The 27,841-nt window shown below is 37.3% G+C and overlaps 2 protein-coding genes across 3 annotated transcripts in view; both read right to left on the bottom strand.

Annotated features, from left to right (window-relative positions):
- Nucleotides 1-283: 283 nt before the first annotated feature.
- vps37ba (VPS37B subunit of ESCRT-I a) lies at nt 284-23,181 on the bottom strand. Its single transcript, XM_024274837.2, has 4 exons — nt 22,841-23,181; nt 15,616-15,787; nt 5,573-5,655; nt 284-2,709 (listed from the first exon to the last, which is right to left on the bottom strand). The coding sequence occupies exons 1-4, from the start codon at nt 22,943-22,945 to the stop codon at nt 2,227-2,229; spliced, it is 843 nt and encodes a 280-aa protein (XP_024130605.1). The 5' UTR covers nt 22,946-23,181; the 3' UTR covers nt 284-2,226.
- A 1,348-nt stretch (nt 23,182-24,529) lies between these two features.
- The window catches only part of abcb9 (ATP-binding cassette, sub-family B (MDR/TAP), member 9), a 13,085-nt gene continuing 9,773 nt past the window's right edge, over nt 24,530-27,841 (bottom strand). For both annotated transcript variants that reach the window (XM_024274835.2, XM_024274834.2), the window contains exons 10-12: nt 26,262-26,421; nt 25,378-25,514; nt 24,530-25,268 (exon numbers count right to left, since the gene is read on the bottom strand). In XM_024274835.2, the coding sequence (XP_024130603.1) occupies nt 24,951-25,268; nt 25,378-25,514; nt 26,262-26,421 (615 nt within the window). In that variant the 3' untranslated portion in view covers nt 24,530-24,950. The remainder of the gene's footprint in view (nt 25,269-25,377; nt 25,515-26,261; nt 26,422-27,841) is intronic.

Below are 27,841 nucleotides of genomic sequence, written 5' to 3'. Positions count from 1 at the left end.
TGAAAAAAATACAAATAATCTGGAAACCTTTCACCTGCACTGTTCAGTACCTGGCATTTATCTCTGTCACACCGTTTTGGATTTAGTTCAGGTCAGTGAATCAGATCGCTCAAAACAAATCAATATTGACTATAGATTATATCAGCAATCAAATTATGATGTGAATCAAACTGTTTATGATTTGTTAGAAACCTATTAAAAATACAGAGTAACATTACAGTAAGATCTTGTCTGATGAGATTAAGTGAGACAATGTGCTTAAATAAAGTACCACGATGAAAAATCATACAAAAAATTAGATTTATTGAACTTGAAAATAGCATGAAATTCCACTTAAACATTCATCATAAGTAAATACCTACAACTTTACAATGATATTATCACCAACCACATATAAAACCATGGATGCAGAGGAACAGCTCAAACAAAAAGCAGCTCATTAGCTAAAATAAAAGACATATTTAAAAAGATTCTTGAATCTGAACAAAGTACAAAGGCCATGCAGAGAAGAGATTTTTTCACTTAGCTGTTAGAAATGTTGGTTCACAGAAATGCTTCAGTTTGTTTGTCTTTTAGTTTTGCCTGATTTGAGTCTTTGCTGTAAAATATAAAAGACATGTCCACCAATATTTCTAGAGCCCTGTTATTCTTTACAATTAAAATTAGAAAAAAATCTACCTAATTACTTTAAATGGATCCTTCCAAGACAAGAGATGTGTGATCATAAGCAAGCATGTAGCCTGAGGGGTTCTCAAGTCTTTCTTCCACCACTATTGAGAAGTCTACTGGGCCAAAACCCAGACCTTTTTTTTTTTATTTTTTGTATCCATAAGCTGAACTTAAAATTAGTAGCAGGCAAGTAAACTAAAAAGACAGCTTTTCACTTCATTTTAAGATTTGACACAGTTGGGTCTCTAACATCTACAGCTGAGCACAGAGAAATATGGAGTCATCAGCAAACTGTGATCAATGTCACTTCAAGTGTAGGCACTCGTGGCTCTTCAATAGTGCACAGCAACAGCAGTCGAGAAAAACGGAAAGAAAAACGAATGAAGAAGTTCTACAAAAAAAATTAAAGTACCAAGAAAATGTTCCCTTCCAAAGCCAGGCAGCAGACTCGACGACTTCTGGCTTACGGTTTACAGAGGAGTGTTCGGACATCACAAACAGATATGCAGGGTTAGACAAGAATCTTACTCACATTTACACGAAAGACCTAAAACGCAAACAGATGTGGGAAGTCTTTGGTGTTCAGTGTGACAAAACTGAACCAAACTATACAAAAGGAGTGACATCCAAAACTTTGTTGGCATCATTTTCCTATGAATTCCAAACGAGGGTGTTGGACACGTTGTACACAGGAGTGCTGCATCACACAGAGGACATCACACATCTGGAGTGGATGGTATGGCTATACATGAATCCTTCATATCACGTGAGGCGCTACAGGCCTGCTCTTCAGTTGGTAATCCTCTCAGCTCATGTGCCCTGAGATGGACCAGTCTTCACCTTGTTAAGTCTATAAAAACATCCACGTACTGGACAGAGACACCAACCAAAGCCCTTCTCTATACATGTTAATCATTCTATCTTAAACATACTCCGTTAGTACGGACCGATAGATGATGATGACAAAATTCAAATATTTATATGTACCTTGTGAATTTTGATTACAAATAAAAAAGGGAAACATCTATAGAATGAAAGCATAAATGCAGTTTTCCCTGAAAAGATTCTGGGAAAAAGATGTTTTTGACTAAACTGCACAGTAAGAAGTGTCTTACCTTGCTTGCATATATATTTAATCTGTAGATTGGTGTGCTGCAGGATACTATTTTAAATCCTTTTCTTTAAAACTTTTACTTTTAAAAGCTTAAAGACTAGATTTGAGATATACCGGCGGAGGGTCCGACTCCCTTAGCTGTTAAATGACCCACGTTCTAACTGACAGCAGCTGGAGACAAACGAGGACCGTATGGTCTCGTTTTCTCTTTCATAGGAGTGTTGGCCCAAGACGGAACTGAGCAACGAATCTCAGGAGATTACTTTAGATCTGCTTCAGCCGAGTGTGGCCTGACCAGCTGCTGGAGGCCTGCTTTCTTGTGTTGTGATTGGTCGTAAAACAAGAAAACAGATAAATTAGGAAAAAACTGCTCTCAGAGCAGCTCCAGTTGTGAGAAGTCTCCGAAACAAAAACAGTGTCCTCCAAATGGCTCATTTGTTTTTTTACTGCATAATGAAGCCGGGTTGCGGCGCCATGCCGGGCGCAGGCCTCTGGGGCAAAGCGGGGGGGTATTGAGAGATGTAGTGGTTGGGGTATCCGGTGGGGATGTTGGGGAAAGGCTGCCCGGTTCGGGGAGGGATCGGCGGGTACGGTGAATAGAAGGCAGAAGACTGAGGGGCAACAGATGGAGCTGGGCTTAATATAGGGGCTGGCTGGGAGGGTGGAGGCGGTGGTTTCCTTCGTGGCTGAGCGAGGGGGGAAGGGGTGCTGCTGTCGGCCTCAGTGAGGGGGGCGGGCCCCGCGGACACATCCTGAGATCGGGAGGACGAGATGGGCATCTGAGGGAGCCCGTGGCCCTTCTCCACCATCTCCTGCAGCTTCTCGATCTTCACCCGTCTTAAGTGGGCCAGCTTCCTCTTGCTCTGGTAAGAATCAATGAAAGAATCCAGGTTGATCTCACCATCCATGAAGGAGTCGGCCATGTTCTGTTGGAAGACACAGGAGAGTTTTAACACCATAGCTTGATCGTAAAGACAGCCTCAGCAATGGAAACAGCAAAAACAAACTAAGCGGGTCACTCATTAAAATGTTATTTAAAGATAATTTCCACTCAGGCCACTACACTTATTACATATATTTGCAAACACAATTAATAATAAATATAATTTTGATGCACTTTCAACAAGGAAAGTAATATTTAGAACATTTCAAAGAATTGGAACCACTATTTACTGATACACAGATTAACCGGAAAAGGTTGAAACAAAAAAGAATAAGTTAACGAGAATGTTGAATATTAACTCACAAAGAGCTCAACTCTTCAAAGAGTTCAAGTTGTGCATCACTGGTCACAACATTCAGGTGTCAGACAAATGCACCTCTGAATGACCTCTAGAGTAAGTCTTTACAGGAAGTGTCAAAGTGACCTTTTATAAACACAAATTACTAAAGGTTATAAACGTGTAAATCTCAGTAAGCAGATCTTGTATAAAGTTAAAAACACTAGAAAGTCAGATCATAACATCAGATGTCAGTAATATAGACAACTACCAATTCAACATCATCAAGCTTTTTAAGCAGCACTTTAATCACAATTTTAAATACATGAATGTCGACTCTTGAGTTATTATCAGTGAGCTGACAGCTGCAATAGCAGCCTGTAAAGTTATCAATGAGGGAGCAGCCTGGAGCTGCTGCTAATGATAAAGCAGTAATACTAACGAAGGAAAAAACATTACGAACGTGGTCGTCCTGACAGAAACATTTAGAAATAAAGTTTATCAGACACAAGGTCACATCTTTGCATCAGAAAAACTTACGTTCCAGTCTTGAACTCATATTCACAGCAAGGATCTGGACAATACTAGAGACAAGTTTTCTGTTCTTGGTTGGTTTGAGATTTAAAAAAAAAAATGTTGATTTTATTTTCAATGGGTTAGTTTCCTCCTATCGCATTTGATTTTATGTATAATATATCAATATTATATATATATATATATATATATCTGTTGTAGATAAAAAAAAAGAGTCAATACAATCTAAAACTGTGTAAAGTCCATTTAAATAATTTTTAACACCTCACATACAAGAACGTGCACATTAAGTTCAGTTGGGGAAGCAAACATATGTCTATAGTATAATTTTATGCCACCACAATAAGAACAAAAGACACAGTTTTGAAATAAAAAGTTCCTAAATTGCAAACAAAATTGTCAGTTTTAAAATCAAAACTCTTTATGTATTATTGGTAAACTAAAATATTAAATGTTTGCTTAATATTTGGCTTAAAAATGCATTTTTGCGACAACTATTTTCAGATGCGTTGAAGTCTTGATCTCGCTTCCTCCACATCTTTGATTTTGTGTTTTCAAACCTGATCTCAGTGTGATATTTGTGCAATGAAATCAGCCAACCACAGACAAGGGATTCATGCTGATTGGCCTAGATTGTATCCAATCAAGTGTCTTTGCCTCACAGTGACTGGGGTTTGTTGCAGACACAGACTTTATATTGGTTCTGTTCAACCAGGATTCTGCAGTCTTCAACCATTCTGGCCCGTTTCTCTCTGAGCAAAACCAATACTTTACCTGAACATTATAAAAATGTCAGCAAGTAACCATCAGGTGTTTTCTAAATAGAAAACTTTAAGCTTAATTCTATTTGATAGACTTCCTATGAAACTTTTCCTGAACAGCTTTAGAGAAATTCCCCTCCAGGGTCAGACGTTCTGAACATGGCAAGAATATAACAAACTTATCAAGTTCCCCTGAAGCCCAGTGAACGGACAGGAAGCTTTCACCTCACTGGTGTTTATAATGATGATGCTATGATGAATAGAATAAAGCTTCGGAACAAGGCTCCCCTTATTATACTGCAGCTCATTTTTCACAGTCTCGTGAAAAATTTAAGTTAAAAATGTTGGGGTTTTTTTTTTTTTTTTTTTTACTTTTTAAAACAGTGTGGTGTGTCTTACATTCTGACCTTGTCAATTAAAGTGTATAAAGTGCATAATAAGGGATTTTACAACTTTAAACACACTTTACAGATTTCATCTATCGTGTGCTACTGTATTTTAGAATGCAACCCTTGCAATAAACGAGGGACTTGTGTATAATGCCCTGTACAGTCTTTTTACTTTTTAACTCCTCTTCAAAACCATGTGTGAACTCTGAGTAAAAAGAGCAAAATGACAAAGTTCCCATTTTTGAGAATGAATTACTCCCATGCAAAAAGGGGACAAAGAAAGCGTTGTGTTCATTGATATCCACAATGACGTCTACTATACATGGCATAAAAAAAAAAAAAGAAAACAGAGAGAGAAACCATGGAACTTTAAAGGCCGTATGTTTATAACTAGCAAGTCGGAACACCAAGTACTTTTTATTTCTTAACCAAAATATAGCAAAAGTAGAAATCCTCTCAAAACATGGTTACCATGTATTTCAGCAATTAACCACTAGAGCACCTATAATTTTTTGTTTTGGTCTTTGTCGTGTGAGAAAGTCACCTTTGTGCATGACGAGACAGATTATCAGATGTTTTACAGCATGCTGCAGGCGGTTGATTACTATTGTAAATGGTGTCGAAAGAATTAAGGAAACAAGCAAACAGAAACAGTATTTATTTCTACTGTAAAAAACAAACTTGACTTTCAGCACTGTACATTTAGTTACTGCTGGAGTCAAACAGGTCAACTTGAAGCAAGTCGAGCACTGGGCCGCCCAGCAGAGATTTGACACTGGAACAATGCAGCCTTTGTCAAAGCAGACACCAACAAGTGGAACAGCAGGTACATGATTCACCAGCTGGATGTATGAGGTCAACTGTGTGGAGCTACAAAATGCTCACCTCTGTCTCCTCTTCTATTTTTGCTCCTTCTGTCTGCAGCAGAGCCAGCAGAGTGTCCAGGGAGGTGTTTCCTGACTTGTGGTCTGTGGAGGAACAAGAAGAGAAGAAAAACAAATGTAACTGAGACTGTATACTGACTAAAAGTATTCACACCAACAAAGTACACATCTCAATATAGATGGAAACTTTCGGTGAGAGCATTTATTAATTCTAACAAATTTTTTAAGGTTTTGCATGTTGAAAAGAACCTGATGAATAATGCACTTTATACAGGAGTCAAGGTGATATTTTGGTAAACTTTTCTTGTTTAAATTACAGCTGTCAACAACTTTCCTGGAAAACCCAACATCCGGATTTTTTTCCCCTTGGTAACAAGACAGGAAGTTTATCAGGTATTTTCCTGAAACTATTCCAACAGCTATAATGCCTGTTCTGCTGGGAACTAGCAAAAGCTCTGCTGAGTCACCTGAAACCAGCTCGATACGTCTGAGGAGGAGCAGTCTGCTTTACCTTCTGAGAAAGGACTGAAAGTCAACACCAATGGGATTAGGGCTGCACAAACAGAGTGGCACTCTGACACCGAGACCAAAGACCCAGCACCACTTCATGATCTCCACTGTAAACGTACCAACTGTGTACCAAGCCATGACAGAGTGAAGCAGATCCATTTCACAGAAGAGACTCCGGTCTAACCTGATATGCTATTCTGGGCTTTATGGCATGCCAACCATGTGAACACTGAGGACGGCCGGTTCATTTCTGCACCGTCTAGAAAAGTCTTGGTCATTTTCTCTCTTTTAACATTTACATTCTGGCTTTCGAATAGTTTTAGCTCTTTCAAACTATATTTTCAATTTTTGAGCAATGACAGCTGGATAGCAAGTTGAGGTGCCTTTCAGATCAATGACAAAGTGAGACAAACCTATGCAGGAATTAGGATATATGACCAAACATTAAAGCTGTCCTCCTCTTAAGATCCAGCCACTACAGTCTACGACCATCCACATGCCCGGACAACCCAAAAACCTGTAGCACCCGTACTGTCAACCCCACCCCATACAGATACATGTGACTAAGCCTTAACCCCTCCGCTCTGCTTGGCTCGTTTACATTAAAAGTGGGGTCATCTGGACCCCATAAGACGGTGCGCTGAACTTTTTTTTATTATTGATTTTTGAGTTTCACTAATGTCCAAGACAGACATAAAATCCTGTCCACCTTTGTCCACATTTGTCATGGAATGAATCAATATGTGGTTGGAGTCATCTGGCCCCTAAAGAGAGTGGAAGGGTTAATGCTTTTCATCAAAACCATACTGTAGAATTTTGGTTCCCATCTATGAAGGCAGCAGTTACACTTCAGCTAAACTGGTTTGGTATTTTGAAAAAATAATCTATATAAAAGGTATCACAGAAGTATAGATGATTATAATACCATCAACAGGATCCTGTCATCATTAAAATGTGTGCAAAAAATAAAATGTGGATGGTAAATGAGCACTGACAAGAGCATAAGACCTTCTATCATATCATCCACCAGTGCCTAGGGCCTGTACTGATCCTAATGACAACACATGATATAATAGGGAATCACTAACTATATGAGAATATGTCTAGACCAGAGGTCTGCAACCTGTGTCTCTTATCTCTCCATGGTGGCTCCTTGGCCAAACATAAAATAAGTCATGGAGACTGCTGACCCAACCATGTTGACTGTTGGAGTCAGCAGCTCCCTGATAATGGCTGCCAAACCAAAACTACAGAAGGAAAACAAATGAATAAAGCCTGCAAACTAAGACTACCAAGGTCCAACCCCAAACTAAAATAACAAAACCCAGCAGTGTAAGACTGCTGAGGACAAAAAGGGGAAAAAAAACAAAAAAAAAAAGAAAAAGAAAATAACCTTTTTTAAAGTAAGGATTACTTAATTATCATTCATTTAATTTAGATTAGTTACATTTATAAATTGATAGCTAAGGTGCACATTGAAGATAAACTATGTAGGTTTTTACATCCTGTTGACCTGAAGACATCTCGTTTGTTCAACTCTACCTCCAGAATGCACAGATTTTGTATGCAAACAAAACTTTGGTAAAAGGTTTGATCTTTTATGAGTTAAAAGCACATATTATCTTATGCTGCACAACATTGGTTACTAGCTGTCTAGAGCTGCACTGGGATGATCCTGTTTGGCACAGAGCGTCTTTTATTTTGAAAAGAACTTATTTGAGCCTTTCTCACACGTTAAAAAAAAGAACATATGAAAAAAGGGAATTACCACTTTATCAATCCCTTAAAGTTATTGCTACTCTTTGAGAGTCCCGTCCATTTCCTGTTCCCCATTTTGTAACGTTACTATGTGAGGACCCGCTCGTTTTCATGGATTGGGAGCGATTGGTGCTCAGAGCGTAGGGTTTTAGAGGAATGCTCAGAGATGCGAAAATGGATCAAAATACGACTTCAGGGTTATTTGTCATGAGGAATTAACATTATATTACACTTAAAAGCTCATAAAAGTTGATTTTGCTTGATGTAATACTGGATATTCATCTTTTAAGTACAACTTCAGATTTCATCAATAAACTTGAAATTTTACAAAAACAAAACAACTTCCCAATAGTAAACTGTTCTTTTTTAATGCAAAATAACAAAATAGAGATAAAAATATATTTGTTTTACAACAAAGATCAATAGTGTATCTATGACAGAAAACTGTAAAAATCCCAAATCAAAACAAAGATGAGATTGAAACAATGTAAATTAAAAAAACTGGCAAATCTCCCTCAAATTATTCAGTGTTCCAAGGATTTACTGTATTTCCTTACTATATCGCAGTTCACCTTTTGCAGTCTCGCAGATCTTTTGCATTTTTTTTAAACAGTGCACCGTGTTCAGTCACGACTTATTTTTCTACAAAAGTTTCTATCAAGAGAGAAAAGTGTGAACATTTTTGTCTGTCTGAGAAAAGTGTATAAAGTGTGTATAACGAGGGGTTTTGCAGACAAAACATCTGTAACCATTTTTTGCAGATTCCCCTTATCATGGTTTATTTATGCAACTTATCACCTGCAATTAGTGAAGTGAAACTGTTCTTTAATTCTAGCTTTTGTCATAACTTTTATGTTTGTTTTAAACCAAAAATGTTAATGCCATACCCATTTTGAAACCTTCACGTTCAATTTTTAATGAAAACTTCATTAATGTCAGGTTGGTGTCATTGCAAGCATCAACTGTGACCAACACATGTACCGGGGAGTTCAGAGACTAAAGTGATTCCTTATTCACCGTCCTCAGTTTGTTTTCTATAGGGGCTCATATGGGACAGTGCTGGCCGTTTGTGTTTGATTATGATGGAATCTACATGGTTTCAATTAATGGCAGATGTCGTTGTCACTGAATGTGTCTGACATAGCAACCCCAACACAATCAACAGTATTTGTCAGAGTATAAGTTGCTTTTTCTTTTTTTTTGCAAGGTTTACCCGAGGGCATCATATTAGAAAACAAACTAGAAGAAATCTGCTTAAATATAATCCTTTGTCTTGCTAAATTTAACAAACACAAATATAAATATATGAAGATCCCCCCAAAATTTTGAATATTTATAAACGAATTCAAGTTATATTTTGAAAATAAAGCAATATATGGTAAACTAAAAACTTCCCTTGTGCATCTATAATTATGTGATTTTTGTTATTGCTTGCTCCTCTTTGCTCAGATCTTTTATATCAATATTATCTTTATAATATTATGTTTTATGTTATTGATTCTGTTTTGTTGTTTAATGCTGCAACTGCCCCCTCTGATTGTAATAATAATAAAAAAAAACTCAGTTCTATAATTTCAAGCCATTTTTTCTTCTGTAGTGTGTAGTTGTTAAAAAAAAAAAGTTTTGCTTGTATGTGATTTAAATAAATAAATAAATAGCAACAACCACTGGAGGCCAGTGTAAATGTGAGTGTCAATATTTGCTTTTGACAGCAACGCAGAAGAAGAAACACAACTCTGTCCCACACAGTGCTTGGCAAAATTGTTCCAAAACAGCACAAAGGATGAAGAATTCAACAGATTTATTGATTTGAAGTGATATAAATGATTCTGTTGACTTGTTGGCATGTTCTTTATGCTATGTCTATTTTAAAAATTGTTCATATGTTGTAGATGTGCTAGATTCCTTTTACGTTTCATAAAACTAAACAATCATTCATGTGTTACAGTGGTGAAGCGTGCATATATGCGGTCTATTACGGGTATCGTTTCCGTCATTATAATTTGTTTTTCAAGATGAAATGTTTGTTCCTGTATTTTGTTAAATTGTGGGTCCTATATTCCAGTGCGACTTATTTATGATTTTTCTCTTCTTCATTTGGCATTTTTGTGCTGCTGCAGCTTATGTATAAAAATGGCAAAGTATTGCTTGACTAATGCCATGTCTACTATTGATTAACTAGACATAGTATTGGTCTAGTATTGATTAACATAGAAAATTGTTAATACCAGACAGAGTTGTGGGTCAATGGTCCGAACTGTAAAGACAGTCACAAATAGTGTATTTTGGTGCATATGTAATATGACTCTGATGGCTACACACCTCCATGTTACACTCAAATGCTAAACTTTCTAGCATAGTATGAGCAGCTTGTTACTCAAACTCCTCAATATTTACATTTTGCTTGAGTTTGAAATAAAATGTTGAAGTTCCTTGTCAACTGTGAAGGCTCCTAATGAGTCTCACTGATTTGACTGACACTGCTGTAATGCAATTACAGTGAAAGCTACAGCCTCATTTCGTCTTCAGTTTACTCTGCACCCTTAAGCAAACCCCGGCCCTCCATCAACACAATGCTGAGGCTCTTTGGGTGAGCAGAGGAAACACAAAGCATAGTCCTAGCTAGAGATTATGAGACGCCTATTTTAGTTTTACAAGCACAAGTCACTCTTGGACTTTGAGTGCCGTTTTCCCACACTTTAGAGTTTACCAGTCTCATCATCCTCCTGCCACACTGATAGTTACACACAGCCTGTTTGGCAGTTGGCTGGTCCAGTGTGACTTGCTGCTCTAAAAAACAGGAACGATGGTGCAGATAGAAACTGTCATTTTATAAAAGGAGCTTTATTAAATGAGCTGCTTCTACGACTGCATGTAAACCACCAGACAAGGTATTGTATGCAAAAGCTTTCATCTAGGTCAAACGGCTACTTTACTCTGGATATGAACATAACTGTCCCTCCCAGCTGCTCAACAGCAAATCCAAAACTAGGACAGCTACTACATAAAAGTGGGGGGGCAGGCGAGGAAAACACTGGGTAACCTACATTACGTGAAAAAACATTGCTTTTCGTCAAATCGTGCTGAGTTGGTGAACTTGAAATGGGTGTTCAGAGTTCTGATTCGGAGGTTTGTCAAAGCTTTGATACAAGTAATGAAGAAGGCAAGCAGCATGTGTCACCACAAAAGTCTTCTAGCGGGGGCCGGGACGACTGTTCTAAAACTCCATTCCTTCCAATGAGGGAGATACAAAGCACATCAAAATACAGAGCAGCTGGCATGTCTTTGGCTTGGCAAAGCTCTGCTGCAAGAAGGTCACAAGCACTGCCACTCTGCCTCCTTCCGTCATGTGTTGTGAATGTGCCTCAGGGAGGGGCATCGTGCAGGCCTCTTTATGATCCAGCAGTTAAATTCTAATCACGGGTTCAACCAGAACAGTTTACCTAATGTGATGAGAACACGGAAACATAGGAAGCTAGATCCTGAGGCTGATTCAGCCTTTGACAACTGGTTAAGCAGGTCTTTGCAGCATCAAGTGACGTCAAGAGACACAGTGCAGATCCTTGTGTTTATGACTGGTGTCTTGACAAATGATTAGTTTCAAACTTCAGTCACTCAATAATAATACATCTTAAACTACAGGTTTCTCGATTATGGAGTTGAAACCTTTACCTTACAAAATGAAAACAATTTCAAAGGAAATGCTTCAAAGGGGCCCTACCCAGAAAATTCGACTTTTTGAGGTTTTAAATGCATTTTACTGTTCATTCCTCTCTATGAAGAACCCCAAAACGGTATTTTGATCCATTCATGCATTTAAAAGTAATCCTCTAAAAACCTGCACTGTCTGCAGCAGCCCCTCCCATACCCTTGAAAACAAGCGGGTGGAAACGTGCTGACGTAAGCAATGCCAACCGCTCCCTCCAGGAAGAGTCTGGTCTGACAGCTCTGCCCCCAGACTAGCAACAACACTAAATTTCTCCACTGGGCTAGCAATGATTAGCAAAAAACTTTCATTTTAGATGCAGAATACCATATATCTTCCAGTTGTGTCCAGTTTTCAATAAAGCTCAAACTGGTGCTTGTTACTTTGCATGAGGCACTCCTTTAAGGCAGGAGCCGCATGTGTTGTGAAGCAGTATAGTGATGACCAGACCTACTAAAAGCCGATATATCATGTGTGCATCCATCTTTGAAGAAGTTTGGATTATTTTCGTGGGAGAAATACAGACATACTGCCACAGACTCCAGGATGACATCATGAAGTGGACAGCACCAACACGCAGAGGCACGTAGCGGCAGGTGGAGCTTTGGGATTGAGCCGTTTTACTTCCGGGTAGGAAATAACTCACAAAAGAAAACTCATATTTCATAAATAATTTGATTTGATCATATATATGGATATAATTCAGTCTGAAAGGCTTAAGAAAATCATGGTAGTACCCCTTTAAAGCACATGTGTCAAAGTCAAGGCCTGGGGGCTGAATTTTATCCGGCCCTCCAGATCATTTTATTGTTATTAACGGCTTATCTTGTGCTTATTTCGAAATTGCATAATTTTGACAAAGTATATTTTTATTGAGAGAAAAATATTGAAAGTTATTTAAGGTTTACGTTGCTTTATTCTGTAATAATTTTCCTGCCTTTTTATTATTCATAATTATGTTAAAAAGTTATGGTTTTAAAGTTTTTAAAAATTGGAATTCTGCTAGCTTTTTGGACCATTTTGGCATTTGCTAAGATTTTTTAGGCTATTTAGAAGTTAGGCTAATATTTACATGCTAGCAGTTCTAGCTAATTTAGTTTCTTTTTTAGTTTTTTGGGCTAATTTGGCATTTAGCTAATATTTTACCTAGCTATCAGCTTCAGCGTTTTCAGCTATCAATTTCAGCAGCTTCAGCTATCAGCACTAACATCTTCAGTGGCCAAATTCAGCTTACAACATTCACACTAGCATCATCACAGGTAATGCTATATATCTAGTTCATAATTGTGTTAAAAAATACGGTTTAAAGGGTGTAGTTTTAGTGTGTTCAATAAATGTTTATCCTGTTCGGCCCGCGACCTAAGGTGTGTTTTGGAATTTAGCCCCTTGTGCGATTGAGTTTGACACCCCTGCTTTAAAGAATCAAATATTTTCTACTAAAAGACCGATACAGATTTATATGTTGGTATCGGAAATACTTTTATCTCATTTCAGCTTTATTCCATCCATCTTCTACTGTCTGTATGGATTGAGGTCAAGGGGGAAGCATACTAAGATGTCAGTCTCACTAGAGACTTCCTTTAGCTCTGCTGGGGAGCCCCAATGCGCCCACAAGCCATCCAAGAAACAATCCCCCCAGCAATTCCAAGGCCTGTCCTGAAGCCTACTGCCAAAGCGACATGCTCGAAATACCTCCCAGGCAAAGCATCCAAGAGGTATCCAAAAGAGATGCCTGAGCCACTTTTAACAGGTTTCTCTTGATGTGAAGGAGCAGCAGCTCTACTTAGAGGTTCTAAACCTATCTTGTGGTCATAGGTGATGGTAGGAACGTACTGAAATGTGTACAGTAGAGCTTTGCCCTCTGCCTCAGCTTCTTCTTCACTGATGCAGCAACTGTATTCCTGCAGCCGCTGCACCAAACCTGTCAGCCTGTCAATCTCGCACTCCATCCTTCCCTCAGTCATATACAATATCTCAACTCCTCAACTTACAGCAGGAGCTCTGCACCGACCCCGAGAGGACAAACCACCATTTTCCGGTTGAGAACCACGGCTTCTGACTTGGAGGTGCTAATTCTCATTCCAGCTGCTTCACGTTTGACTGTGAATTGTCCCAGTGCACAGAGAATCAGTGAGACTTCGTAGGAGTCTGGTGTCTGCAGCTGACTAAGAAATGCAGGACAACTTCAACAGAACATCATCTGACAAAAGGAGAGCTCAGAATCCCAGAATCCCTCTGGCACCTGACACTTCCCACAGAGCAATCAAAAAAAAGATTTATTTAAATCCATTTGTTTTTGCATCAGTAACTTTACATTACACCTACTAAAAAAAATCAAATTCTGCAATAACAAAGGGAACAAATATTGTGAAAAAGGCTGATATTTTGAGATTGATGATGTCACACTCTTTTCAGATAATGTTAACATTTAATTTAACGCTTAATCAAATATTTTCAAACACCTGAAAGAGTTTAAGGAACTTTGAAGAAGTTGTTCAGTCTGGATTAGTCAGCCACACAATCATGGGGAAATCTGCAGATTTCACAACTATCTAGAAGGTCACATAAAAAATGTGATTCCAATACAAGCTGACCCAGCACACAATGATGTATCGCAATGAAAACAAACAAAGTTCAGTTGAAGAAAAACAGAACCAGACTGCTGCTCAGAGGCTTTAAGTCCTCTTTTCAGAAAAAAGAAGTACTTTAATTTCAGTAATTTAACCCCCAAAATGAATGTATCAGAGTCTGAATAAAGGCAGAAAAGATGAGGAATTTCAGGATGATTAAGGGCCAGTGAAAAGTTTCCTCAATCTCTGGTAGTTTGGGAGTCATATCATCTACTGGGGCTGATCCGCTACATTTCATCAGGTTCACCATCAGCACAGCCATCTACCATGAAGTTTTACAATATTTCATTTTCATTTAGCTGATTTTCTAAGTTCATTAATTTTCCAGAAAACGTTTCCTATCTGCATTTCCAAAAGGACTAAATCCTGATTTAATATTAATACCAATTTAGTTATCACTGTATCTGATTGCTTAGCTAACAAACGTACATCCAAAAAATGATCAATAAATTCATAATATATCAAAACCATCAATACAGTATAGTTGAAGGTTGAAATCTGAACAAATGTGGCTTCTATATTACCTCAGCAATCCTACAGACTGAGCACCTCCATGACACAGTGCATAAGTAATGCAAGAGAACCCCAAAATTTTATGTTTTTAGTGTTAATAGATCATTTTTTTTGCTTAACATTAATAAAATAATACAAAACGAAACAGATAACGAGTGAAAGATTTTTAAGCTGTGAGTTATCAAAACTGAAAGAACAAAAAACACAGTTTTAAGGGTTGTAAACAAATTCAAATGTTCAAATTCCTTCACTACTCATTATATAGTGCGTTTGCTGTCCAAATCTACAATTCCAAAATCAAGTGCCCTAGAAATTTCCAAGAAATCTCTGCAAAAAACTTGTATATATTAACTATGTGCATCAATGCTCACAGGACTTATGAACATGGACCACAATGCATTGCATTTGAACAATTCTTGAAAAAAAAAAGAAAAAGAAAGAAATGTAACTTTAAATTTATTTGTTTACTAAACCATCCACATTTTCATCATTACAACACAATGAATTAATACATTTTGTCATCAAATGTTTGTTTTGTTTAGGTTTTTACTTTGTGAAATCTGTGAAGTCATAAAAAAATATTGAACATGGTGTTCAAATTGCTTTTACAGTCCAAGATAAGCACAAGATAGTCCTGCACTATATAGTTTTTATTAAGTTAGGGAGTAGGATGGGAATTTGGATAGAGCCTGATTTTTCTAATGAAGGGAGTGTTGTTTTAAGGTTATCTTTTCTCATATCTGGAAAAATGTCTTCTACTTGTGGGTTCAAACATATTGTATATTAATAATCATAACCATTCTTACGGTGAAACATTGTTATTCAGGTTATGGAAAATGTAAGATATGGATGTTCTAATATATTAAAAGTAATGTTAGAAAAAAATCCTAAAAGTGCCTTTGTGTTGTGACCACTGAGCTGCTTTACCTAGGGTGGACTTGCGAAGCTGAAAGGACTCAAATCTCTCCTGAAGACATCTGTAGCGCTTGGTGAGGTCCTCCTTCCTGTGTTCCAGACTGGGCTGCAGAGCCAGATTTTGCTCAGCTAGGGTCCGATTGTTGGCCAGGGTTTTCTCTTTGTTCTGCTGGACCTCCTGCATCTTCAAAGAGGAAACAAATGATGTTAAAGTCAGCCACAGCACAATCCTTATCACGTGAAGCACGTCTAGAGCAGCATCAAAATGACAGAAGAAAATGAAGAGGAAAAGGATAGCTGTCATTTCACTTATATTTATATTATTCATACACAATATTTAGCCTCAGTTCCACATGAGCTGTATAATGCAAACACTGGGTATCAGCAAGAAATTAGCGGGAGAGGCTCTATCATGCAGTACGCCTGCCTCAAGTCAGAGGGCGCTGGTGAGCGCAAAGAATGTGATACCGCAGCTAAAGAATAATAGAATTAGTGGAACCAAGTCAAGTGTAGTCATCCGGTTAGACTTTAATATTATTCAGCATAATTTTCTAAACGGAGGTTACGTGTCTAAACTCAGGAATCTGTTTAGACACGTCACTCCTGAGTTTAGACACGTCACTGGAAGTGATCTTCATGAAGATAGAGAGACTTTTAAAACTGAAGAAAGAAAAGGAAAACTTCTGCAAACAGGTTATTCATGCGTTTCTTCAGAAGGAGCTGAGCTCAGACTTCATTTATCAGTAAAACTAAGTCAATAATCTAAATGTTGCCGATTTTTTTTCTGTGCTACACTTTGTTAACGGAAGAAAAATGCTAAAAAGAAACTTAAAAAAATACTTTAACTGACGTCAATCAAATGGTGAATAAGCTGCTCTGTAGGTTCATATGCTTGTAAATCTGACTGATATCAGCTGTGAAACCTCACTGCACGTCACTGAAAATAATGTCTGGTAAACTACAGATCTGCTGCTTTTGACATGTTTTATTGCAGTTTCCTGATAGATCCTTTTTTTTCCTTTCAAATCTCCGCCTTATAAGGGTAAACAGACCTTTTCTAGAGATGAGATGTGGGAAAAGTGAGAAGAACAGCAGTGTGAACAGTAGAAGAGTACTAAATAAAGAATAACTGTGCTGTTTATAATCAAATGAGTCATCTTACACTCCAGGCCAAGTCTGCAAAATGCTTCTGAGAATACAGTGCATGAACAAATCATACAACTGTTTCTGAAAAGTCTGGCTTCATAGTAAAAGTCATACATGAGGATGAATTGTAAATCAATGCAGTATATTTTTACAAAGCTGAAATATAATGGTTGAAAAAAATCCACTCTAAAAATTAATTTACTTTTCTACTTTTTTAATAATCTCTGTTCCGGTAGAGACGCAGAACTTTTGATATCATCACTAATTGCAGACCTTCACTGACAGATGGAGCACAGACTTGTTTATATGGAGAATGAACTACACTGCTCCCATCTATTCATAAATGCTCAAATAACCACAAGAAATACAGGTTAAGCATTTTCTGGACAAACCACGAATATTTAAAAAACTGACGCAGCAGGCAGACGCCAAAATAAACAAATAAAAAGATTGCTATACTGATTTTTAAATGTGTTTCTATATTCAATATACATCTGTATCATATTGACCATACAGTTCATCTAAACCACATTAATATAGATAAACTTTTACTTTTGGTCCCATGAAAACTGCCCCACCATACAGCAAATTCCTAAGACACTTTTTCTACAAAGACCAACATCTTACAAGTATTTACCAATAATGTAATAATACCACATTCACAGAGCAGTCTCTCAGTAGAAATCCATACGCACATATTTCCCTCACATTTTACGAGCTGCTTAGTTTTAACGCTCATCTAAAGACGAGCATAAATTAGTGGCAACGTATGATAAGCACATTATGATAAACCCTCTCAGCAAGGAGTCAAACTTTTGTTAAGCAGAGAACTGCTCTACATCCTAAACTGCACCGCATTTAACATCTTAAGCAGAACATAATCTTGTCCAGAACATGCTCTTATTCCAGAATATGGTGTGCATAGAAAAACAGCCGATGTCTTTACAGCTTCTTAATACGGTGCACCAAAACTTATTTTAAAAGCTGAAAATTATTTAAACTATCATTGTATTATTGTATCATCAGAAAATGAGGAGGGATGAATTATTTTTAACTTGTATGGAAGGTGCTATTTTAAGAGATCTTTGGTCTCTAAAGATATCCTTAAGGCCACATAAAAATTGTATTCTTTCCCAGTTTTTAAATTACATACATTTGCAATGGATGTTCTGCACATTTCCAAAATGTGACCTTTTGGGCTGTTCATTGCGATTGCTGATTGTTCACAGCAATCTCTAATGACTGTAAAGTCTGGAAATATAGTTTGAAGCACTGTGACAGGTCTTAAAGAAACTGAACAGGCCTCAGACCGAAGTCTTACAGTCACAAAACAGGCCTCCTGAAAGCGAGCAACCACTGTTACTCAAAAGTGGGATATGCTGTGAGAGTGAAAATGTCACAGCAAATTCTACCGTGAGTATCATAATAACCTGTGTCCAAACGGGTGCAGGTACTTCTGTTCTGAAGCTGGAAAATATCAGTTTACGATTCAATCTGAATGAATGGCAACAACTGTTCTTAATCCTGTATTTGATCTCAAAAGAAGAAGTTTTAGGATCGGAAGTAACTATGCCATGTTACCAACATAGTTTTAAAGAAATGCTACATGAAACAGTAAACAAGCTTCTTTTATTTACCAAATGGCCAGTGGCAACCTCTAAATACAACCCTTAAATCCATATGAAGATTCCTAAAAATAAATAATAATAACAATAAAATAAAATCCAGTATTTTTCATAAATTGCATTAGGAAATCAAAATAGTCATAACATAAGACTACACTACCCAGAATCCCTAAAGGGGCCAAGAGGCAGGGGATTGGTCAGAAGGCTTGATGGGATTTTTTTTAGCAAACTGTGTAAATCTCAACATTGTAACACAAAATACAAAACAATACGTTTTTACTTCATTACGTTGAAGCACAGTATATATCACTCCGCCATAATCCTGACTACAGTAGCTGTAATGGTCCAATAATCCATCGAGCAGCTTAGTAGTTTATAAAAGTCGTATGAAAACATTTTGATAGATTTTTGAGCACCACAGAAAAGTCTGAGGACAGTAAACACATCCAGAATTCATACAAAACCCGAACTGTCGCTTAAGATTTTAAATGTACCTTAAGGTCAGAAAAAATATGGTACATAAAAACAATAAACTGCTTATAAGTGCTGTGATTACTGCAAATCTATTTTCCAATAATATGGCTTGATAAAAACAAAAGTAGATGGACATTCTTGTAAGTTTTCGATTCAAAAACTGTGTCAAAAACAAATTAAAATCGAGATTTCATCTCGACTTATAACACAAAGCTTGAGCGAATGCTTCACATAGATCTGTTCAGCTGTTCAGCTAACACACCCGGCCCTTCGTCAAAGAACGAGATATTTAAAGAGCCATTAAAAGTGATGGTAGCTATAGAAAAAGGTGGTGTACTGAATGCAAACAAATGAGCAAATATCCATTTGAATTATTCAAAACGAGCCACGCGGTGCAGTCAGGGGCTTTTCAAAACAAAAGCATTTCTGAGAACTGATGTGCCAACGTCTGACATCTTCCTGTGCCGGGGCTGTAAACTTAATTCTTCAAAGAATCCCAGTATTGACTTGATACTTTTTGACTGACTTTGTTTCCAGTCAGCAGCCTGGAAAATTCCATGACTGGCTTCGGCACATCTACCTGACTGACTGTTTTGTCTCCCATAATCTTATGACGAACTTGAAACAGCAGATAGTGAGTCACTCCGCTGAACGCCTCCCTCCTTCTCTCATAACCTATGGGACGAGGGGAATATGAAAGCATGGAGACCGCCGCGCAGGGTGTGGGACTTGAATAGAAGGTACTAACAAGATAAAGACACTGTGCTGTGTTCTTCACCCGTTTACAAGCTACAGTGCAACACATGTACACATAAAGTAACTTTACAATGGTGTTTCTGTGTGATCAGCACAGTCATTCATGATTTTAAAAGCAGCTCCTTGCTCTTACAGAAAGAAACTGTAACTTGACCGCTTCAGGCAAAGCTCAGGCTCCCTGACAACAGGCAAGGCCAAATCTTTTGCCCCTGAAAAAAGTGTTTGATAAAGAAAACAGCAAGTGACGTTTCCGTAAGGAACCTCAAAGTCAAGGCCCGGGGGCCGGATCCGGCCCTGCGGGTAATTCTATCCGGCCCTCCAGATCATTTTATTTTATTGTTATTCATGGACCGAGTTTAAAATATTGGAAGATACTTAATGTTTAAGTTGATTTACTTTAGGATAAAATTCCTGCTTTTTAATATTCATAATTATGCTAAAAAGTTACGGTTTTAAAGTTGTAAAAAATTGGCATCGAGCTAGCTTTTTGGACTATTTTGGCATTTACCAAGATTTTTTTAGGCTGTTTTCGGAGTTTAGCTAAAGTTTCAGCTACATGATAGCTGTTTTGGCTAATTTTAAACATTTTTAGGTTGTTTGGAGTTAGGCAAGTATTTACATGCCAGCTGTTTTGGTAAAGTCTTTTTTGTTTGTTTTTTTAGGCTATTTTGACGTTTAGCTATTTCTTTAGCCACATGCTAGCTGTTTTGGCTAACCTAGTTTTTTGTTTTAGTTTTTTAGGCTAATTTGGCATTTAGTTAATATTTTTAGTGGGCTATTAGCTTCAGCGCTTTAAGCTTTTAGCTTCACTGATTTCAGCTATCAGCTTCAGCGTTTTTAACCATCAATTTCAGCATCTTCAGCTGCCAAATTCAGCATACAGCATTCACACTAGCATTATCACAGGTAATGCTTTATATATTATATATATATTATATATATATTTTTTCCTTCTCTCCGACTCCCCTGTGGGAGACCGGGAGAGATTGCAGTTTCCGGGAGAATTGTTGGTGATCCTGACGAAGCCCCGCCCATCTGGATGAAGCCCCGACACCATCCTGCATCTCTGAGTGGGAGTGATTCCTGGTGGGTCGTCTGTCCTCCTGCTCCTGGTCGTGGACTGCAGTTCTGCTTCATCTGGACTATGGACTTAATCATCACTCGTCCCTCAGCTCTATATGAATGAACTCTACTCATATATGCAGTTTTAGCAGCTAACTTTTCTTTAACCGTTCTGGTATCGCCTGTCCGTCCTGGGATGGGATCTCTCCCTCATGTGGGAATCCCTAAGGTTTCTTCTTTTTTTCCTGACTCAGGTTTTTTTAGGAGTTTTTCCTTACCGCGAGGGAGGGTCTAAGGACAGGGATGACCGTTCTTTATAGTCTGTTTAGTTTTTACCTATTGTGCATATTTTATGACTCCATCTGTGCATCTGTAAAAACTACAGGCATGAAGCCCAATGAGGCAAATTGAATTTGTGATATTGGGCTATATAAATAAAATTGAATTGAATTGAATTGAATATATAGTTCATAACTATGTTTTAAAGTATTAAAAATGTAGTTTTAGAGTGTTCAATAAATGTTTATCCTGTTCAGCCCGCGACCCAAGATGTGTTTTGGAAATTTGGCCCCCAGTGCGATTGAGTTTAACACCCCTGCCCTAAGGGCTGTGCTGCAACAAGAACAAGGCATCTGATTGGAATGTTGAACTAACTGTAGGGATCAGCTCAGACTGTTTGAGCGGGACATTATGACAGCTAAGGTTCAGACTGGAGTGGACCAGTTGGGAAAAGAGCCGCAGCAGCATAAAAAATTCAAATTACAAATCAGAGAGGGAGAAAAACAAGCTTTTCAGTAGCTAATAATTACTTATTACACAGAGCAAGCATCAAATACACTTTGCCGCGTCTTATTCATTATTGTAAACAACTTGTAGATGATGTGTCTTGGAAAATGGTCTGGCTTTTACTAATCACTACCTTATTTCTTATAAGATTAAAGAAATTTCTTGTAAAATTTTACCCCACAAAAATGTATTTAAAAAGATTTAACATTGACACATTGTGTACCTTTCGTAAATGTTCTCAAGAAAGAGTAACTATTTTGGCCCTTTTTGCAATCTTTCTAACAAATTCTAACAGATTTATTTTGTTACAAGTTCGCTGTCTCTTTTTTTTTTTTTACTTTGGAAGCTGTTTGGCTTCCCACAGCATAAGAATTTCAATTTATTTATTTTACTTGGTAAATTTTACATCCACAAATTGCAAATTTTCGAACAAAATTCCAAAGTTTTCTTTATTTTTGATGGAGGCCAAACTATATATTGAATCAATCATTTTGATCAAAAAACGTAAAATGTCTTTAAATTTGTTTTCAATGTAAAATAATTTAAAATGTAAACCGCATTTTCTTTTATCCTACTTTTGATGTTTTTGTTTGTTTCTTCCCCTGGCATTTTATGTTATTTTATTTTTTGTTTGTTTTTTATACTGTTTGTATAAATGTAAAATGTATATTAATGGCTGTTTTGACATATTTGTACTGAAACTGATTTTTATAATAAACTTTTTTTTAAAGCATCAAATACAGAGTTTTTGGGTAAACAAATTAATCAAATAACCTGTATTTAAGGGCACTTTCAACAACTTTACAGACAAGTTTAAGATTAGCTAGCTTTTTGGTTAACAAGGTAATTCATTAACTCCGTTGTTCACCTTTTATCTACATAGAAAACACGAGCGGTTAACCTTTTTAGTTATGTAAACGTGAGAGTTGGCATGAGTGATGAAGGGTTCTTCCGTCTTGATACGTCACCGTGTACCTGTGCTAGGACTAACCAGCTTTATTTACGGAGTTCTGTCGAGGCTAAGCTAACACCCAGACAATAGTTAGTGGTCGTGATAGAGTTGTTTCCCGTACATACTACCGAGTAGAAACAAGTTTCAATTCAACAAGGTCGTCGTAGGAGGAACGGACCTCAACAAACTGGAAGCTTCTAAAAGCTAAAACTTGCTCATATCTGGTATTAGTATTCTGGTTAGCTTAATACTCAAATTATGTTTTCCTCTTATATCGTCGATTTTAACCCACCCCGGATTTCATAAGTAATCTGAAAATAAGCTAACAAACTATTAAGCTAGGAAAAAAAACACAAAACAACAACAACAAAGCGACCGAAGGACGGGGAAAAAGGAGTAGCTAACACTGACTACAATAGCCAGTGACTTTGCATACCTCGTCCATCTCCTGAACCATTTTCGTTAATTTTTCGTCGTCTTCAAGTATCTCGTTGAGCTGAGTCATCGTGTAACCGCTGAACTTGTTGGAAAAACTGGACATTTTTGCGGTTATTGTGTGCTCGTGCTCGCCCGTGCTCCCTCTGTTCGCCTCCCAGGTTGTGACAGCTGACTGCGCTTCCCTTACAGGAAGTAGAGGACGCAGGGCCACGCGATGCCTTCACGTACCCTCAGTAAAAGTCGGATTTATTTTAGTTATTTGGTTTTTAGTAAACTGTGAGATGTAAGTTTCAAATATAAACTAATGCAACTTCCAAGCTCCAGTAGCTCGCACCATCTCATATAAATCTGGTAGTTTGTAAATTATAGTAGTTGATTTTTCAATATAATGTAAAGTGGTATTATTAAAAATGTAAAAATTTATACATATTAGTGTGATGTCCAGTATTAATTTGTATCTATTTGTAGGATCTGATGTTTTAAGTTTAGGTAAATAATATATTTTATGTGAATAATAAATACAATTCATACATTGAACCTTTGCAGCTTCTTAGCCCGATCATTAAATACACAGATCCCAAGATGCAACAATTGTTGTAGATCAAAAACATAAAAACGAAATTAATAACGATGTATCATTTTCACATCTGGCATTGTAAAAAAAAAAAAAAAAAACATAAAAGCAAATAAGTCATGAAAAAAAGTCCACTTCAATCATATTTTGAGCTACCTCAATGGCGTTCCAAATGGTATTTTAATTAAGATTATACTATTTTAGTCAAAATGTAAATAAAAAAAATGCACTGTCTAGGTCATAGTTTCTGCAGAGCAGCAGTAGTTCCTTAGAAACTCACCTCTAAATTGTGGGTGGGACCATTGGCACCAGCGCAACCCCACCACCCTTATTGCTGAGAGTTCTCTGTTTACATGCTCTCCAGCTGGCTTACATTCCCTAACACCTTGACAACACTAGTGCATTTTTGGATAAATAATGAATGCTAAAATCTATAAATCTTCGTAGAACTTATATTCTCCCTCATCCCTACTCCTCATGGACGCCTAAGCTCGAGCAAGCAGAGGCTTGTGGCCCATCCAGCATATTTTCTATGTCACACTCTTTCAAACAGCAATTTTTCATCTGCTAATTCATGTCAATTTGAATCAAGAAATACTAAGCAAATGCAATTTTCAGCTTAATTTTGTTAATATGTCTTCCATCACCAGGAAAATGTCATAGGAACGTGTTAAACACACTATTTTCATCAGAATGGGTCTTTAAGTCGATTGAAAGTGAAGACCTTAGGGCATACTTTCTTACTCGGGGGCCACAAAGGGTTCTAAAATTTGACAGAAGGGCCGGACCAGTAGCAGATTTGTGGCGCATTTTAGTAATTTACCTAGTAAAAGGAATAAATAACACAGAATCTTGATTTAAAAAAAAACATGCTTTACTCTTAATTGAAAATCACTTTAAAACACTACATTTTTGGGGATTTTTTTTTTTCAAAACTGTGGCTTTGGTTCTCATTTTAGTGCCAATTTCACCAATGAGTTGATGCCCCTCAGTGACAAACTTAGGGAAATGCTGCGTTCATGCAGTGTTTGAATAATAGGAAAAATGACTGTCCGACTTGAAAATCCCACATGAATAAGGAAAAAACTCTTCAACCATTAAATGAATGCAGAATAAGTTTCTGTGCTTCAGTTTATTTGTAGTGCATCATCTATGGGGAGACACCTGAATTACAGGGAAAATAAAACATTTATTATCAATATAAATTATTCCAGTTTGTCGGGCCAGAACAAATAGTTTAGCCGTAGTTTGTCTACCCTTGCCTTAGAGTAGAAACATAAATAGGTTGAAATATGTATTCCAACAGAGTTAGTGTATAAGATGACTTTTTTCCTTCAATAATTAACACATGCTTATTCCAACATAGATGCCATCTATGTTTTATTTTTGGTACATTCATTTAGCTTTGGTGTCACAAACATGACAGAGTCCATTTCAAACATGCAGGAATGAGTGGAGGTATTTCATTGTATTTTCCAATACCAGAGGAGTAAAACCATGAAGATCCTTTGGTCTACATACAGTATGTTCATTTTTAGTAGCACGGGGTGCACTCCGCCCCGCTCGCAGAGCTGCTGCTGCTTTGTCTTCTGCGGGTCCTTCCTCCACCACCTTTCCAGGAACTTTCAGATGAATTGAAGACTTCTGCTCCAGTCTCAATGCCCAACACCTGCCTCTGCACCAGTTTAGAATAGAGCCCGCTAGAAGCCATCAGATGACTGTGGGATCCCTGTTCAACCACACGACCCCTGTCAATCACTATGATGTTGTCTGCTTTCTCCACGGTGCTCAGCCGGTGGGCGATGACCAGCACCGTATGATCCTGCATGATGTTGTTCAGAGCCTGCTGAACCTGAAGGGAATTCACACAGAAGATTTCTCTGAATGCAGTTAGAGCAGCATTTACTGTAAACACCTCATTAGCAGTGAGTTTGCTTTGCTAAATATAGATAGCAACTCACCATGTGTTCACTCTCTGCATCCAGAGCGCTGGTCGCCTCGTCCAGGATGAGAACTGTTGGGTTGCGGATGAGAGCTCGTGCGATGGCCACCCTTTGCTTCTGTCCTCCAGACAACTGGGTACCTTTTTCACCAACACCTCATTGAAAAAAAAATAAAAAAAACATGCAGAAAATGTGAAAGATTTTGATTCACTTAGCCCACATGTGTCAAAATCAAGGCCTGGGGCCAGATCCGGCGCTCCAGATCAATTTATTTTATTGTTGTTAATGGCCAGATGTTATCTTGCGTCTAATTTTTTTTTTATTTTGAAAAAATATGTTTTTATGGAGGGTAAAATATTGGAAGTTATTTAAGGTTTAGGTTGATTTATTCTGTAATAATATTCCTGCATTTTTATTATTCTTAATTATGTTAAAAAATTATGGATTTAAAGTATTAAAAATTGGCATTCTGCTAGCTTTTTGGACTATGTTGACATTTGCTAAGATTTTTTTAGGCTATTTTGAGTTTAGCTAAAATTTTAGCTACATGCTAGCTGTTTTGGCTAATTTTATTTTTTTTTAAGTTTTTTTAGGCTGTTTTGGAGTTAGGCTAAAATTTACATGGTAGCGGTTTTGGCTAAATTAGGCTTTTAAAGGCATTTCTATAAGTGACATGTATATTTTATCCTAACAGCCTCAGTTGTAAATATGGCACATTGACTGTTGATCTGTCTTCTATTAAACACAGTTTAGGTTGCTGGTAAAATCTCATTCAAATTTAAAGAGTAAAACTTCCCGTCAGCCACTGCAGTAATACCGAACATTTGTCAAATGGCCTTTATCGTGTGCAGATCTGGAGACCGCATCGGGAGCAACTCCCAAAGTGCCCATCTTATACTTACTTGTATCATAGCCTTTGGGGAGGGCAGTAATGAAATCATGAGCATTAGCCTTGATGGCTGCTTGCACCACAGCTTCCATGGGAACTCCGGTCAGTCCATAAGTGATGTTCTCCTTCACCGTCCGTGCGAACAGCACGGGCTCTTGACTCACGAGAGCCACCTGCAAATGAGAACAACAGATTTTTTAGACAAAAACTTCAACCTGTTATTGAGTTTTGCATATCTATTAGATATCTGTCTTATTCTCTGTATTGTGAGGGAGCTTCACAGCTGTTGTGCGGTACAAAAGTACTGTAAAGGGCAGTGTACTGTTTCAGAAAAGCCACCTGAATCCAGCATTTAATTCCTTTCAGTCCTTTCTATCTCATGGCCAGGTAAAGTATATTCCTTAGAGAGCAAGGTAGTGTGTTTAGACCTTAGGATTATTGAAAACCTGAGGAAGCATCATATCAGATGCCGTCAAAAGGTTTTAATAACAATAAATGTCTGCTAATACCTTCTAAAAAGAGGTGTATTGTTTGCTACAAACTACTGTAGTTTCTAGGTCAGGGGTCACCAACCTTTTTGAAACTGAGGGCTACTTCATGGGTACTGAGTCATACGAATGGCTACCGGTTTGAAATAACAAAATTGCCTTTAGTTATTCATTATTCATAATAATAATGATACTTCTCTATGTGAAGACTCTGATTTCTCACCATAATTATCAATAATGACAACAAGCTAGGAAACAAATATCAATATTCAGAACTTTATTAATCTCAACAAATCTTGTCATTGGTCATTTTGAGGTAATGACCAAATGCACTGTTTTTAACAAAATCATAATAATTATTATGAATTAATTATAAGTGTTATTGGTGGATCTAAGCTCCTCAAACACTTTAATTAATTCTAATGTACCCGTCCCTTTATTTTCCTTAAACCTCCGAACAGGTTGATTGACAGATCCCACAGCAGACAAGAATCTGTTCATGGGACGTTCACTGAGCTCTGCTTTTTTGGGGGAAATAAAGGGACCGGCCTGGTTCATTCAGCTCCACTAATAAGTAAAAGAATTGACCAAAAACAACTTTTTGAGTGTTTTCTTCTATTGTTTTTGTTGTTAACCAGAAAATAAAGAATCTTAAAACAGGTCAAGTCTCTGTGTCTCCATGCGGGAAAGGTAGAAGGACACGCTTGATTATTTGTTATCAATTATCTCGATATAACGAGAAAACGATAAAAAAAAAGTGGGGTAGGCTATTTTTGGCTTCAGCAATATTGAACATATATTTTTAGGATTGTTTTCATTTTAATTCTTTGTAAAGGCAAGTGTGGTTTAAAAAAATTGCATCACAATAAAAAGTAATTTTCGAGCAGCTCACAAGTGAGTTGTGCTATTTTTAGAAGAGACCTGCATATTAAGAACGTGAAAGTTTTATTTTTCGTAATAGTGCATAAGGGAAAATACAGTTCTTTATGTCTGCTACATCCAAAGAGCACAATGAAATCTTAGTACATTACTATTGAAACAACTGTCAAACCAGATTGCCAATAAACTGTTAGCTTTTTGGGAATAAATCCTTTACTTAAACCAA

Source organism: Oryzias melastigma, linkage group LG9 (genome assembly GCF_002922805.2).
Source record: "Oryzias melastigma strain HK-1 linkage group LG9, ASM292280v2, whole genome shotgun sequence".
Taxonomy (NCBI): Eukaryota; Metazoa; Chordata; class Actinopteri; order Beloniformes; family Adrianichthyidae; genus Oryzias; species Oryzias melastigma.
The sequence above is the reverse complement of the archived record's forward strand: the minus strand, read 5'-3'. Positions and strand labels throughout refer to the sequence as shown.

Bases quoted from the DNA above. Each gene is read 5' to 3' on its own strand.
- vps37ba (XM_024274837.2), bottom strand. From the start codon at position 22,945: ATGTCCAGTTTTTCCAACAAGTTCAGCGGTTACACGATGACTCAGCTC. The intron at 15,788-22,840 runs GTATGCAAAGTC...TCCTCTTTGAAG, and splicing joins TGGTTCAGGAGATGGACGAG to ATGCAGGAGGTCCAGCAGAA. The intron at 5,656-15,615 runs GTAAAGCAGCTC...GTTCCTCCACAG, and splicing joins GCTTCGCAAGTCCACCCTAG to ACCACAAGTCAGGAAACACC.